Source organism: Medicago truncatula, chromosome 4, assembly GCF_003473485.1.
Source record: "Medicago truncatula cultivar Jemalong A17 chromosome 4, MtrunA17r5.0-ANR, whole genome shotgun sequence".
NCBI lineage: Eukaryota > Viridiplantae > Streptophyta > Magnoliopsida > Fabales > Fabaceae > Medicago > Medicago truncatula.
In genome coordinates this window covers 58,182,510-58,194,055 of record NC_053045.1, presented here as the reverse complement: position 1 = coordinate 58,194,055, position 11,546 = coordinate 58,182,510, and the positions used below count along the sequence as shown (strand labels likewise).

At 31.2% G+C, this 11,546-nt stretch overlaps 1 protein-coding gene across 1 annotated transcript; it reads left to right on the top strand.

The window, feature by feature from the left end:
- Positions 1-6,958: 6,958 nt before the first annotated feature.
- LOC11422886 (uncharacterized CRM domain-containing protein At3g25440, chloroplastic) lies at positions 6,959-11,546 on the top strand. The gene is made up of 5 exons (XM_003609673.4): positions 6,959-7,048; positions 8,098-8,173; positions 8,574-9,024; positions 9,852-10,253; positions 11,180-11,546. The coding sequence occupies exons 2-5, from the start codon at positions 8,115-8,117 to the stop codon at positions 11,309-11,311; spliced, it is 1,044 nt and encodes a 347-aa protein (XP_003609721.3). The 5' UTR covers positions 6,959-7,048; positions 8,098-8,114; the 3' UTR covers positions 11,312-11,546.

Genomic DNA, 11,546 nt, shown 5'->3' with positions numbered 1-11,546 from the left:
AATCGGAGCCCAATGTATATAAGTAAGTGTAGACGTAGTAAACCCCAAATTTTGAGTACAACTCATAGAAACTATTTCCACAGCAAAATAGTTCTTCCTTAGCGACGGTGGTTTTGAACTGACGGTGGTTGTGTGATGCACGCAGTGATGATGATGAACACAACGTTTGGTTTCGTTTGGTTTTAGACAGAAATGAAAATAGAGATGCGTTTGGGGGGTGTATGAAAAAATGGGTTGAGGTGTATGAAGCAATTATGCACGGTGCATAAGGAAATCCTTATGCACCATAACCACTCCCGTCAACATATAGTACACAAATTCAGTAATGGATCAAGAAATTTTTGTTTGTGGGGGCAAACTTAATTTGCTTGTGGGGACAAACCTTGTATGTGTTGCACCAAATTGATGAAGCAAACTTGAGATATAACTCTCCATTCCCATGCTAAATGCCACCATAACTATAGTATAGTTGGAGGAGTCGGCTTGCCAGAGACGGTTGAAAAGATATCATTTGAAGCGAAATTGGTTGAAGGCCCAAATGGAGGGTCTATTGGAAAGACGACCGTTAAATACCAAACCAAAGGAGATGCTAAGCCAATTGAAAAGGAGGTTGAGGAAGGCAAAGCCAAGGGGGATGCTCTTTTCAAGGCCATTGAGGGTTATGTTTTGGCCAATCCTAATTACAACTAATCCATCATCAAGTCTAGCTACTATCATCAGTGAACATGAGTGTTCTTGCTAGTTTTCTTTGTGTCCAGTGGCGGATCTTGACTTAATTTGTTGGGGGTGCCAAACTTCTATGTAATATATATTAAATGGTTTCAAGATGGAGCAGTAATAGATGACTGGCCTAGTGGTATGACTAGCGTAAATGTAGCATGAGAATGTGGGTTTGATTCCCATTGAAAACGTTTTTTTTTTTAATACAATTTGTAAAAGTACAAGTTAAATATGTAAAAAGTAGCGATGAGGGTGTCGAACCACTGTTTGTGTCTTCTTAATCTTCCAATGTAATCCTCCAACTTACCAAGCCTTCCTACTATCGTCAACATGAGTGTGCTTCCCAATTTGTTGTTGTTTTCTTAATTTAAGTTAGCTTAATTTCCGTTAAAATAAATTGATCACTTGTTAATTTCTCCTTTTGCTATGGAACTGTGAGATTTGATGTCTATCTATGTATCTCGATTTTTCACTAAATCAATAGAAATGAAAGCATTATCTAAAAAAATACATTTGTTGTTGTTGTTGTTAAATTTAGTTACTTATAAATTTATGATCTTCCGTACAACTTTACGGAAAGAACGGTTACTTATATTTGTGGATGTCTACCGATATTGCAAAATCTACTAAAAGATCGACTATCAGGTATTTCTGTGTATATGACAGGCACAAATGACACTTTTAAAACTCTGCAAGAGTTTATATTATATAGTATCAAAGTGCTCTATGTAACGTCTCCTTTAGGTATCACATTCCGCAATTTAAAATTTCGCTTTTAAGAAGTGAAGTAGTGAACATTTGAAAACTCATTTTTTTGTTACAAAGCTAAAGGACCAAAAAAAGAAAACTACAGTCTACGAAAGCATGTTTCCATAGAGTCCGCAATGAGGAGGTTTGAGAGGCCAAATTGAGGGGAAGCGTGGATCATGATGTCTATGCTAGATGAAGCACCTAGATTAGCAATCAGCACGATTGTTTCCTTCTCAAAGAGTGTGGGTAATGTAAACACGCCAATCTTCATGAAGTAAATCTTTAAAGTCTTCAATCAAAGTTGTAAACTTGTGAAATCTTTATGTGTGATCACAAAGGATATTAACACAAAGAAGAAAGTCTGTGAAGCAAACCACGTCATGATCTTTCAATTGTTTAGCCAAAAGTAACCCTTGATAAATGACATGAAATTTGGCATGGAGAATTTCGAAGGAGCCTAGGAGGAGCCCCAAGAAGCCTAATATCCAGATCCCATATAGTTGATGAAGCAAACCACCAAACCCATCTCTAGAGGGATTGCCAAGGCAGCTACCATCAATGTTAAGAATAATAGAAGCTTGATTTTAGGAGTTCTATTTAACCCATATTTCATTGTGTGTGTGTTACTAGCTGGGAGCTAGAGAAGTAAGAGATGAAGTTGAAAGTCATATTTAAGTAAAGTAATTTTATAAAATTTATTCAAACTATTGTGAAAAAATAGATAGGTTTTAATGCTTTTGTAATTTAAATTATAGTTAAGAACAAATAAGTTTTGATAACTGGATAAGGCAGATTAAATCTCTGTTTGGAGGAGATTAAATGTATTATATTATAGTAGATGTTGTCATAAAACATACATCTAATGTTTTAAAAATTGTACCGGTGATCGACTCGGTAAGACTATCGGGTCACTGGTTTAATGGTCGAATAATTGGGTCACTAATCAAAACACGTGATTAAACTGGATTGAATCAAATAAATGACTCGATTATATAACTCGGTTTGTCTGAATAAATTATCTTTGTATTAAATTAGATTGAATTTAAAGACTAATTCTCTAAAAACGTTCTAAACATTTAAGTCTTATAAAATGTGAAAAAAAAGTCTTCAAATATTTAACTTATTGAAGTCTTATATAGTTTTATTTAAAAAAAAAAAATCATTCTAAAATATTTTGTATAAATAAAAATATTTGAATTAACACTAATGAATTAAAACTTGTGTAAGTTCGTATTTTTTAGGCAAAACTTTAAATCTATATTGATTGCATTATTAATCAATATCTTGTTATGTAAATGTCTTTCTATATCTTTTATAGAAAACGCATCTCTGATCATTAATACGCTAAAACTTCATGAGTTAGTCTCTTAATCATAATGGATGATAGACATAGATTTAGAACAAGAAAAATGTTAAAATATTATGATTTCGATAATACAATATTTATCATATGTTATTCTTACATATGTATTTTCATGAATTGATTTTTGATGACTTAACTAAAAATTATTTTTGATATATTTCAATATGAATATTTTAATTGAGTTTTATCGTTGATAGGATTTCAACAAAATAAAATAAAATAAAAAATCATATTTAACAAGAGAATAATTGTGTGAATTGTTAATAAATTAACAATAAATTCAAAATTGATCTAAAAAGGGATTTACATATTTTGTTCCTATAAATTAATATTGAACATGTTCTTGGCATGAATATTTTGTTTAATCATTGTTGAATGTCTACCTTGTTGCACTTGGAAAATTTGGAGACAAAAATAGAGATATAAACATCAATGACATACTAGTATATGTTTGTGCATAAATATGTTGCATGAATACTTCTCTTCAAACTCATCTTATGTGTTTAGAATCTCTTTTAAGCATGAAAACTTGAAAGATAAGTACCTAAGAGAACTCACACAAGCACACTTACAGATAAGTTTAAACACATACTTGATTACGAACATGTGTGTTTTCCAAATTCTAAATACATGTAGCTGATTTCTATTATAATGAGAAAATCATATTGAATATTAATTTAAAGATGTTTACCTATTGAAAATATTTAGAAAAATCTTCAACATGAAAATCTTTGAAGAGAGAAATATTTTTGACATTGTGTCAAATGACTCTGATTTCATCGCTTCCACTAATGAATTATTTTCTCTCATTTTAAAAAATTGTTGAAAATGATCAATTGATCATAATTGTCATTATTCAAATGATAAACTGAAATGCATACTAATCATGATACATGCTTGATTATGTTTGATAAGAGAATATGACTTCGCAAGAAAACATAATTCTTATGTGCAATATGTTTTTATTGTTTCTTCCCACATCTGTACTTCATTTTTTTTATATATCATACTCAAAAAAATTAATAGATGCCAAAAGGTGGAGAGATATATGTGATGAGAGAGTAACATAGGATGGGGAGAAAAATTCAAGATGGATTTGATCAAAATGAAGAATGTAAAGAATTAACCTCTTGCATAAGTTTAGGGGGAGTTTAATTAGAATAATACGAATTAAACTCTTGAACGTGTTTAGGGGGAGCTTAATTTCATATCTATGAACATTCTTACATTTTTTGTTATACACATCTATAAAACTTAAGACTTATTCAAAAGGTTTGTCATCATCAAAAAGGGGGAGATTGTTGAAACAAAAATCTTTTTTATGAATGTTTTAATGATAACAAACCTTATGGAATAAACACTAAGTTTTATGAATGGTGATCTACTGATGTTTGCACTTAAGTCTTTTCACAAAAGTTGACAAGAAAGAAGTCTCTTACAAGTGCATATACATACTCAGTGGAAGAATACCAAAACAGTACTATCACAAGCTCAAAGAAAATATAAAAAGAATATTGTTTGAATCAAATAAGTGTTGATTGAAGATTTAACAAGAAAATAAATTTTATGATCAATTGACACATCCTCGTCACCACATGGTTTTCATCAAAACTTTAAAGATTCGATGAATAAATGATTAAAATTTGATAGGAATTATCTTCAAATAGCTTCTAAAAGGAGTTTAAGGAAAAGGTACAAAAGTTTCATTCAAAAGAATGATTAAATGTACCTTCATGATTACATGCATGTCTAAACTAAAACATCTCAAAGATACTCAATGGAAAGAAACATTGTGTGCAATCACCAACATGAACTATGAGATAAATTCCATCATCAACAAAATAATTAAAGGTTAATTAACCGAGAATGTATTGTCATCCCATATAGAAGAGAACATTATCAACTATGATGAAAGAATGTTCTCATGATGAGGATGCATATTACACCAGAAATTATTCTCATCATTTCATCAAAATTATTAGAATCAGCTTTAAAGAGAAATCAATTCATGAATGAATTATTTATTAAGTCATTCATTTATGATATTGATCGGAGAATGATCAAAGAAGAAAATTCATGATTATATGCTTTGAGATTCTATCATAAAATACTTATGATGGTCCAAGAACCCTCTATCACTATTCAAGGTATGATTTGGAGAACAGAAATCAATCAAAGGAATTTTGACTTTGAGAAAGGTTTCTCATGTTCCTACAATATCATTTTGGTCATACAAAATGAAGAAAACATCCTAATTTGATGTTTTAAAATATAACAAAATATTACAATTATTATTTTGTTATCTACTAGTGTGTTTTGTGAGAAATGTTTCATGAGAATGTCCTTTTAACACAAGATCACAGCTGGATTATTACATCATGTGTTCTTAAAGAAAGAAGAAAAATTGTTTTACAAAGAAAGAATGTTCTTGAGAACATTCTGGTGAAACTACAAAGAAATAAGGGTGACATCATTATGTTCCATCCATTTACAACTAATCATAGCTGTATTATTACAACCTCACGTGGGTTGTCTCAAAAGGCTTGGAAAGAAGAGAATGTTCTTCAGAACATTTTTCACTTGGAATAACACATTTTTTTGCAACCTTGCGCATCAAGCGACAAAGCAAATGCACATGGGTTGTTTTGGAACGTACAAACAACAGTTGTATGTTTATGTATATTTCAAGTGAGCTTCAAAGACTCCAACCATCTATAAATATAGCAACATATCAAGACAATTGGCAAGAGCTTACAATACAAAAGAATTCAATCTCTCTTACGTGAATATTTTTCATAATTCATATTCAATGTCTTTCAATATGAATATTTTTTTTGGTCCGTTTATTACTTTATTTATTTCAGTCATATATTCCAGAATTCTCTAGTCCTTTTATTTACTTTATTTTAAATATACAATCTGGAATTCTCCGATCCTTTTATTTTTAATTAACAAATATTTTTATTTGTTTAACTCTTACCAAGAACTTTCTTGAGTATATAAACTTATTTAAGTTTGAGAAATAATTTTTAAAAGAGTTACAATTCAAACCCCCCTTTCCACTATCACCTTCATCATTGTTATTTCCACTTCCTCCAAAGACATAATCAAATAATCCATAACTTGTTGGTGGTTCTATTTTTGGTAGTCATATGAAGAATTGTTGATGAGTCATAGTGGTAATTCAACAACAAACTCACAATCACAACAACATATACAATCAAAGTTCTAACATCAAAGTCTCAATTTTTTCTCTAAAGTTTCATCTAGTATTTGTTACCTAAATACTCAAATTAAGAGTGTCAATTTAAAATTACCTTGAACTTAATAAATAAGAGATTTTTTTTTTGTGGTGTCTGGGATTTGAACTCCAGATTTGTATATATTATGCAATTCCTACCAACTGAGCTAAACTCACGGGAATACTTAATAAATAAGAGCTTAAATATGCAATTCGTCCCTGTAATTTGGGCGCGTTTTGATTTTCGTCCTTGTAAAAAAAAGATTAAAAACATCACTGCAAAATTTTGCCACGGGCAGTCCACGTCATTAAAAAAATTTAATTTATGAAAATAATTTTTTAAAATAAAAAACTGAAAATAAATTAAAAAATCATAAAAAATTCCAATATTTTTTTAAATATGAAGAAAAAAATTGGAAATTAGTTTTTTTTTTAAATCTGGAAATAAATGTTTGAAAAATAAAATTAAAAATTATATAATCTCAAAATTTTTGAAAATATAATTTTCAGTATTTTTGAAAAAAAAATGTAATATATAATTTTCAATTTTTTTCATATTTTTTTAATTTAAAAAAAATTTATGTGGCATGCCACGTGGCAAAAGTTGTACGGTCAGCAACTGCCACGTGACCAAAACTATATCAAATCATAATTGAAGTGGGGTCAGGACCTTTTTAAAATAATTTATTTTTTGCATGGATGTTTTTAAATATATTTTTTTACAAAGATGAAAATCAAAACGCGTCTAAATTACATGGACGAATTGCATATTTAAGCCATAATAAATAAGAGATGAATGCGAGTTTAATAAATAAATATATGAATAAACAAATAAACCATCTAAAAGTAATTATTAATTTTATTATTAATACGTGTGTTATTCACTCAAAAAAAAAAAACACAACAAAATCGCAAATCGCAAACGGCAAGCAGCAGGAACAAACTGAAATCGCAAATCGCAAGCAGGAAGAGAAGTAAGTAAAAAAGATAAGATTCAGATTCCTTCTTCTCCTGTTCTTGTGATTCCTTTTTTTAAATATGAATATGAGATTCGATTCCTTTTCTCCTGTTCAAAATTTCTGAATTTTCCTGTGATTTTTGTTCTCGGCGTGAAAAGGTCCAAAAACGGTGACGGTGGCTGCTGATACCGTTTTGTAACGGCCGCAATCCCGGTACCGGTCCTTTTTTTGAAACCTTGGTCACAATTATTCTTATCATAGGATTCAGTTCAACTGTTCTTTAAGATGATGTGGCAATGTAGACTCCGCTTGCACCATTGAAGGTGCGAGTGATAAAAAATGTAATTTATCCTATTCTTATATTTATTTAAGGAGAAGAGGAGGGATGCCATGAATGATTAGTTCCTTTTGTTTGCTACAACACCCATAGAATACTCAAACTTCAGGACATATAACATGTTATGATGATGATCTTGGGCAAGTGAAATTCACTTGCAAGTTACTATTGATATACATGCCATGACCTTTTTTTTAATCTATTATTTAAAAAGCCTAATATAAAATTAGACAGGGGACCTGCAGTCACAGCTTTTTGTTTGATGAGAAGTTATGGCAGTCTAATATATCTTACAAATATAGAATCCAATTGAATCTAATAATACACCGTCTTTCTTTGACATCACCAAAAATGTTATCTTATATAATGGTTAGTTTATAATGTAATGTATAAGTTAGTATGAATAAGCCTATGTTTGGTTTCAATTTTGGGAGTCAAAATTATTTTAGAACTTGGATTTATGGTTTTATTAGGGCTGTAAAGAATTTCCATAGCTCCACTTTGTTTTCTGGGTGCAAATTTCATTTACTCTGAACATAGTTTTATTAATTTATTTTCTTACTACAGTTTTTCCATACCAAATGAAACTCTGAGCCATGCCTTTGGCTATTTTTGTTTAATTCTTCATAGTTCACTCACCACTGATCCCTCAGGGTGACGTCCACACTTCATAATTCACCCCATTTCCAACCTTTTTCTCCTTACCCTTATCTTTTATGATTTCCAGCTGGATTGCGGACTTTTATGTTTTCTGCAGCTTCAGTCCGAGGAGCAAAACATGGGTTTTCCTTCACATTCAATAGGTATACTTTCCTCACTTGAGAAAAAACATTTCTTTTATCGGATTCATATTTATTTCTTTCTCTATTTGTATTTGTTCAGTAATGATTGCCATATTGGCTTTATCTTTTTATCTTCTACCTTTTTACTTCCCAATTGAGCGGAAATGGGCGAAAGCATATTTTGTTTTCATGAGTTTATTTGGGCTATATATCTTTAGGGCTACTACTGATTCGGATTCATATCTTCTCAACTTATTTCTGCAAAATGTAATCCAAAAGTTAAATGTGGTTATATAGTGTAGATCGCATTTTCTCAAAAAAAAAAAAAAAAAAAAACCTTAATGGTTGTATAAGATATAACCTCAGGCTCCTTTGATAGTGGTCCTGACTCCTGAATACAATTTATATTCTCACAATGCAGATATAGTTTATTCTGGCTATGCTTAGTTGAAGATGTTCCGACCGTTGCATCATCCCCCAGCATAGCATCTCGATCTTTTACTCAATACAAGTCCATACATCCAAGAACTTACAGGACACCGAGACATGATTCAAGAGCGCCCCCTGCATGTTCTCCATCAGCGCTTGTTCCACAGCAGAGATCAAATATCATTCGAAGCCATGGTAATCAGGGAAACTGGCTACCTTCCAGATACACAAGTAATGAGTCAGTTGAACTGAAGACCCAAAATGATGTTGTACGGTTCTCGCTATACAAGCCTGATGATATTGGTTCTGCGAATAAGAACCAGAATAAAAAGAAAAAATCAAGAAAGGCCAAGCTAAATGAGCTCAGATTCTTTCGTTTGAAGGCAAAACAAAAGATGTATTCTCCTAATCCAGAAGTTAGGATTCGCTATAAGCTTGAAAAGGTTGGATTTCTTTGTAATACTAATTTTTAAGTTCAAAGCTTTATTTCCTGTAGCGATTGCTTGTACTTTGCTTCAGCTGCTTGGTTGTTGTTACTGATGATTTACTTCTAGGACAATTTTACCCGTTCGCTTGTATTCTTGTACGACTTTGTATATGTTTGGTTCCACTTCTAGAGGAACCAAAATTGATTCTGGAGGTCTAGAATTGATTCTGAGTTCTAACATGTCTGATTGTTGTCCAGTAGAATTGATTTTGCCTCCAAAATTGATTCTACTTGAAGTTAGGATTTGTAGTTTTTGATTCTAGAGTTGATTTTCACACATAATTTTATGGTTCAACTCGCTTTTATCCAAACACAATTCACTTTAGTCAGAATCACTTTTAACCAAAATCAATTCTCCCCACTGAACTACCAAACACACACATGTAATTGTATATTCTCTAGTTTTTTCATGAATAGCAAATGTTAGTTTCAGGGTCGGGATCGAAAACTCTCCCTCCTTATCGGTCCATTCCTTAACTCTCCCATCCCAACCTTACATTTTCTAGTTCTGTAATAATTGTTTGAGTATTTTTCTGATAATATGCGAAGTTATATTTTTAATGAAAACATTTATCTTTGATGCTTGAATGGAAGTTAGTTCTGTTAACCTTGCTTAGAAATAATATAATAGTATATTCAGTTGGATATCAGATATCTTTCTGTTTTAACTTAGTTATGGTATATTATATTCACACGCATACATTATTTAGGTCTGATGTCTTCTTTCACCCTTGAATTTGCCTTTAATAGTTGGGGTATTAATTTTAACTCATAAATCTTCAGGCCAAGCGAAAGGAAACATGGTTGATCGAAAAACTTAGGAAATTTGATGTACCGAAGCTCCCAACAGAAACATTTGATCCTGAAATTTTAACTGAGGAGGAGAGGCATTACCTGAAGCGCACTGGAGAGAAAAAGAAACACTATGTTCCAGTTGGGAGACGAGGAGTGTTTGGTGGGGTAGTTCTAAACATGCATCTTCACTGGAAGAATCATGAGACTGTAAAGGTTATATGTAAGCCTTGCAAACCGGGTCAAGCTCATGAATATGCTGAAGAGCTTGCTCGACTGAGCAAAGGCATTGTGATTGACATCAAACCCAATAGTATTATCATTTTTTACCGTGGGAAGAACTATGTACAGCCAAAAGTAATGTCACCTCCAGATACATTATCAAAAGCAAAGGTAATTTTGACTTTGCATTAGCTACTCATTAGCATAACGTATTTGATGATGACGATAAATACAATACAGTATTTTTTGTGAAATTATGTAGTTTAAGTAAGGAAGGAGAAAAGTAGGAAAAATAGTGATTGTCAGTGTAGTAGATGAAAGATAATGATCAAAATGTGTTTTTTAAATTATAAATAATCACGAATTAGTTTCTACTTTATATAATATTTTTAAAAAGAATCATTTTTCATACGATGTGTAAATTTTCTTTTTTAATCTGAATCAAATGAGTCCGAAAAGTTTAGAATTATCTGCTTGAGGTTGGCAGTTATCAAGCATGAGTGCCTGCTAGTGTCATATATATTATTGCAATATCAGAGGGTTGAGATTATACAATCATTTAACCCATTCAGTTAATTACTTTCAAGTTATTACAGTGATAATAGTTTTTTGTTGAGCTTAAACTACACCGATGAGAATGATCTGTATCATTTATTGTATTCTAATACTAATTATCAATATTTCAAAATCATAATGTTCATTAAAAAAACATTTCATAATTCTTATGTTTTTTAAATCTTCACCGTTTGATGAATGTGGTTAACTACATAAGTTATAGAATGCAATAAATTTATGCCTCTGTGTATTGCAATTAATCGCAGTGTTAGGGACTGCTACCCTCTCACAGGCCTCATGCAAATTAGTAATAGAAGCTATGATTTTTTTTCTTTTGAGAGACTAATCCACAGAAAAATAAACATGTATTAGTAAGTCATGTGACTATTTTCAGATAAATAAAGGACTAGTGCTTTTGTAGAGTGGATGAGTTAGCTTTGAATCGCTGATTATGCCTAAGTTTATCTGGAATATGTCATGTTGAGAAAGCATACTGTTCTTATAGCATATAGCTTATGTTTTTTAACTTGTTAAATCTCTAGGCCTTGGAGAAATATCGGTATGAGCAGTCCCTTGAGCATACTAGCCAGTTCATTGAAAGGTTGGAGAAAGAGCTTGAAGAGTATCACGAACATGTTGCAAAGTTTAAAAAAGAAAAAGAGGACACAACTTAAGATGTCAGAGTGTACATTAATATGTTATTCTCAATTTGTATAAATGATGGTTGATTTAGTTGGTTAGTTTTTTTTTTTTTTTTTTTTTATGTTTTTGCAAATAACGTTGCTTGAGTTAGCAATAAAAATGTTGCAAGAAAATTCATTTATGTTGTTTCTTAAGCCGACCCCACTTAGTGGGATAAGACTTTGTTGTTGTTTTGTAGAAGAAAAATGCTAACAACATGCTTTTTAA

What these genes read in the sequence shown, in the direction of transcription:
- LOC11422886 (XM_003609673.4), top strand. Translation starts at nt 8,115, where the DNA reads ATGTTTTCTGCAGCTTCAGTCCGAGGAGCAAAACATGGGTTTTCCTTC. An exon ending in TTTTCCTTCACATTCAATAG is followed by an intron (nt 8,174 to 8,573) that starts GTATACTTTCCT and finishes CTCACAATGCAG; the next exon opens with ATATAGTTTATTCTGGCTAT. An exon ending in ATACATTATCAAAAGCAAAG is followed by an intron (nt 10,254 to 11,179) that starts GTAATTTTGACT and finishes TTAAATCTCTAG; the next exon opens with GCCTTGGAGAAATATCGGTA.